The sequence below is a fragment of the Eimeria maxima genome, genomic scaffold (genome assembly GCF_000499605.1).
Source record: "Eimeria maxima Weybridge genomic scaffold, Emw_scaff1975, whole genome shotgun sequence".
In the NCBI taxonomy this organism is placed as follows: Eukaryota; Apicomplexa; class Conoidasida; order Eucoccidiorida; family Eimeriidae; genus Eimeria; species Eimeria maxima.
The window spans coordinates 2,271-5,408 of record NW_013564864.1 but is presented as its reverse complement, the minus strand read 5'-3'; the positions used below and the strand labels follow the sequence as shown (position 1 = coordinate 5,408).

The 3,138-nt window shown below is 50.8% G+C and overlaps 1 protein-coding gene across 1 annotated transcript; it reads right to left on the bottom strand.

The window, feature by feature from the left end:
- Positions 1 to 1,007: 1,007 nt before the first annotated feature.
- Positions 1,008 to 2,806, bottom strand: EMWEY_00056680 (hypothetical protein, conserved; the record flags this gene model as incomplete). Its single annotated transcript, XM_013480475.1, has 4 exons — positions 1,008 to 1,264; positions 1,815 to 1,930; positions 2,086 to 2,243; positions 2,366 to 2,806. The coding sequence occupies 4 exons, from the start codon at positions 2,804 to 2,806 to the stop codon at positions 1,008 to 1,010; spliced, it is 972 nt and encodes a 323-aa protein (XP_013335929.1).
- Between the last annotated feature and the right edge of the window lie 332 nt (positions 2,807 to 3,138).

The following is a 3,138-nucleotide window of genomic DNA, read 5'->3' as shown; positions in this document are numbered from 1 at the left end:
ATTTATTTATTTATTTATTTATTTATATAAATATATATATATAATGTATTATATATAATAAATATAAAATATAAATAAATAAATGTCAATGTATAGTCACAAACGGCTGCCCTGCTGCTGCTGCTGCTGCTGCTATTGCTGCTGCTGTTGCTGCTGCTGCAAAGAGGGGCACATCGCAGCGATTTCGCTGTTGCTGCAGCAGCAGCAGCAGCAGGAGCAACAGCAGCAACGGCAGCAGCAGCAGCAGGTCTATATATACTCTTGGATGAGTATACGGAGGATATCTTACTACGCCCTCCTTTGTTTTGCAGCAATAGTAGTAGTAGTAGCAGCAGCAGCAGCTGCTGCTGCTGCTGCTCCTTTTGCTGCTGCTGCTGCTGTCTGTGAAGGAGGGCCCCACAGTCTCTCAAGGACAGCTAAGTGAGCACCTGCAGCACAACAGCAACAGCAGCAGCAGCAGCAGGAGACTGACCCTCCGACCAAGCAACAAACACAGCAGCAGCAGCAACAACAACAACAATAACATCAGCAGCAGCAGCACCAACAGCAGCAGCAGCAGCAGCAGCAGCAGCAGCAGCAAGGTTGGACCTCATCTATAAGGTTTAATTCCTTTGCCTCAGCAGCATCTAACATCCCTCCCTCCAGCACTAGCTCCCTTATACGTGCTTCTTGCTGCTGCTGTTGCTGCTGCTGCTGCTGCTGCTGCTGGGTAGCTGTCAGCAGCAGGTTTATGTACACCTGGGACACGTTGCCACGACCTGCTGCTCTCCCAGCAACTTCCTGTGGGGTGCCGCTGCAGCAAAGAGGAGGGGGCTTCAACGTTAACCTGCAGCAGCAGCAGCAGCAGCAGAAAGTGCAGCAGCAGCAGCAGCAGCAGCAAAGGCAGCAGCAAGAGGCATTATCTTGTGAATGATCGAAGTTCAATACCTGCAAGAATCGTCGTGTTAGCAGCAGCAGCAGCAACAGCAGCAAAGTTTAGCAGCAGCAGCAGCAGCAGCAGCAGCAGGTTACCATGTGTTTTGCGTAGCAAATCGTCTTCCTGCTGCTCCGCATGCAAGCAGCAGCGCAGCAGGGCCCCCTGCATGCCCTAGGGCAATAGTAGTAACAGTTAATTGCTGCTGCTGCTGCTGCTGCTGTTGTTGTACTGCTGCTGCTGGTTCAGCAGCAGCAGCAGCAGCAGCTTTGTGCTGCAGCAGCAGAGCAGCAACAGGAAGCCACTCTAAGTCTGCGCCTGCAACAATTCCTTGAGGGTCCGCGCTATAACCTGCAAACCCCAAACCCTAAACCCTAATCGCTAAACCCTAAACCCTAATTGCTAGACCCTAAACCCTAATTGCTAAACCCTAAACCCTAATTGCTAGACCCTAAACCCTAATTGCTAAACCCTAAACCCTTAAACGGGTCATTTTAGTTAGGCACAAGGAACGATAGTCTACTAGTGTTTAGGGTTTAGGGTTTAGGGTTTAGGGTTTATAGGAAGGAGAGAGATAGGTATAAGGAGACAGAAGGAGACAGAGGGGGAGGAGAGAAATAAATAAGGCAATAAAATAATTAAGGAGGAGACAGTAAGGAGACACACGAGGAAAGGAGACAAAAAAAAGGAGACAATTAATTAAATAATAAAATAAGAAGAAAGGAATAAGAAGAGACAGCAATAAAGGGGAAAAAAGGAGACACAAAGAAAAAGGAGACAGAGGGGGACAAAAAGAGGAGACAAACAGCAAGAAAAGAGAGACAAAAAAGGGGACAAAAAAGAGGGGAGGTTATATATATCCCACTTATCTAGTGTTTAGGGTTTAGGGTTTAGGGTTTACCAGGGGAGTTAATATATAATGTTGCTGCAGGGGCCCCCGAGGCCCCCAAGTGCAGCAGCTGCGTCGTCAGCAGACGAGCAGCAGCAGCAGATAAAGGATCCGTCAGCAGCAGCAAGCTGCAGCACAGTAGCAGCAACATGCAACCGAGGTACCTATTAGCAGCAGCAGCAGCAGCAAGAGTAGCAGCAGGAGCTACAGTAACACCAGCAGCTGCAGGAATAGTAACAGCAGCAGCAGCAGCAGCAGCAGCAGCAGCAGCAGAGTGTCTGACTTTCGCTGCAGCAAAGCAGAGGGAATGTCTGGGGGAGGAGGCAAAGGAGACACTTGCTGCTGCAGTTGCTGCAGTTGGTGCTGCTGCTGTTGCTGCAGTTGCTGCAGTTGCTGCAGCTGAAGCTGCTGCTTTAAGCTGTTAGATAAGGCCTCGAGTGCCTGCAGACACAGCAGCAACAGCAGCAGCAGCACTAGTAGCAACAGCAACAGCAGCAGCAGCAGCAGCAACAGCAGCACAGCAGGTGTCTCCTTTTTATGTGTCTCCTTTGCTGCTGCTTTACCTCTTCGTTATCAACAGGGGCACAACGAAAAGAAGAGAAAAAGCGCATGCGTTGCTGCAGCAGCCCGCTGCTGCTGCTGCTGCTGCTGCTGCTGCTGCTTGTAGCACTCTTGCTGCTGCAGTTGCTGCTCAGGCGTCCAAGGGGCAGGGAAGGGAAGATAAAATAAGTATAAAGAGGACCGCGTTGCTGCTGTTGTTGCTGCTGGACGTGCTGCTGTTGCTGCAGCAGCTGCTGTTGCTGCAGCAGCTGCTGTTGCTGCTGCTGCTGCTGCTGTAGCGCAGCTACACGAGGGAGTGTTGAGGAGACACTTAGTGATGCCTTATGTGCTGCTAGTGCTTTTGCTTCTGTCTCCACCTGCTGCTGCAGCAGCAGCAGCAAAAACAGCAACAGCAGCAGCAGCAGCAGAGGCAGCAGCAGCACGGGCTTACCCGTGCGCCCCATATCCCGTACTAACACCTGTATAGGGTGCTACACCAAAGGGTTTAGGGTTTAGGGTTTAGGGTTTATGGCTAAGGCTTGACTGCTGCCTCTGCTGCATCTGCTGCTCAAGCAGCAGCAGCAGCAGCAGCAGCAGCAGCAGCGGGGAATAATGACCTTATCTGTTATCTTTATAAGAACAAAAATATAAAAGAAGACATCTATAAGAAAGTCCGTGCATGCAGCAAAAGTAAAAGGTAGCAGCAAGGGGGGCCCCTTGGGGCCCCCTACCTGTTCACCACCTGGGCCCCCCCTCTAGTACCCTATGGGCCCCCTTGCGGCTGCGGCTGCTGCTG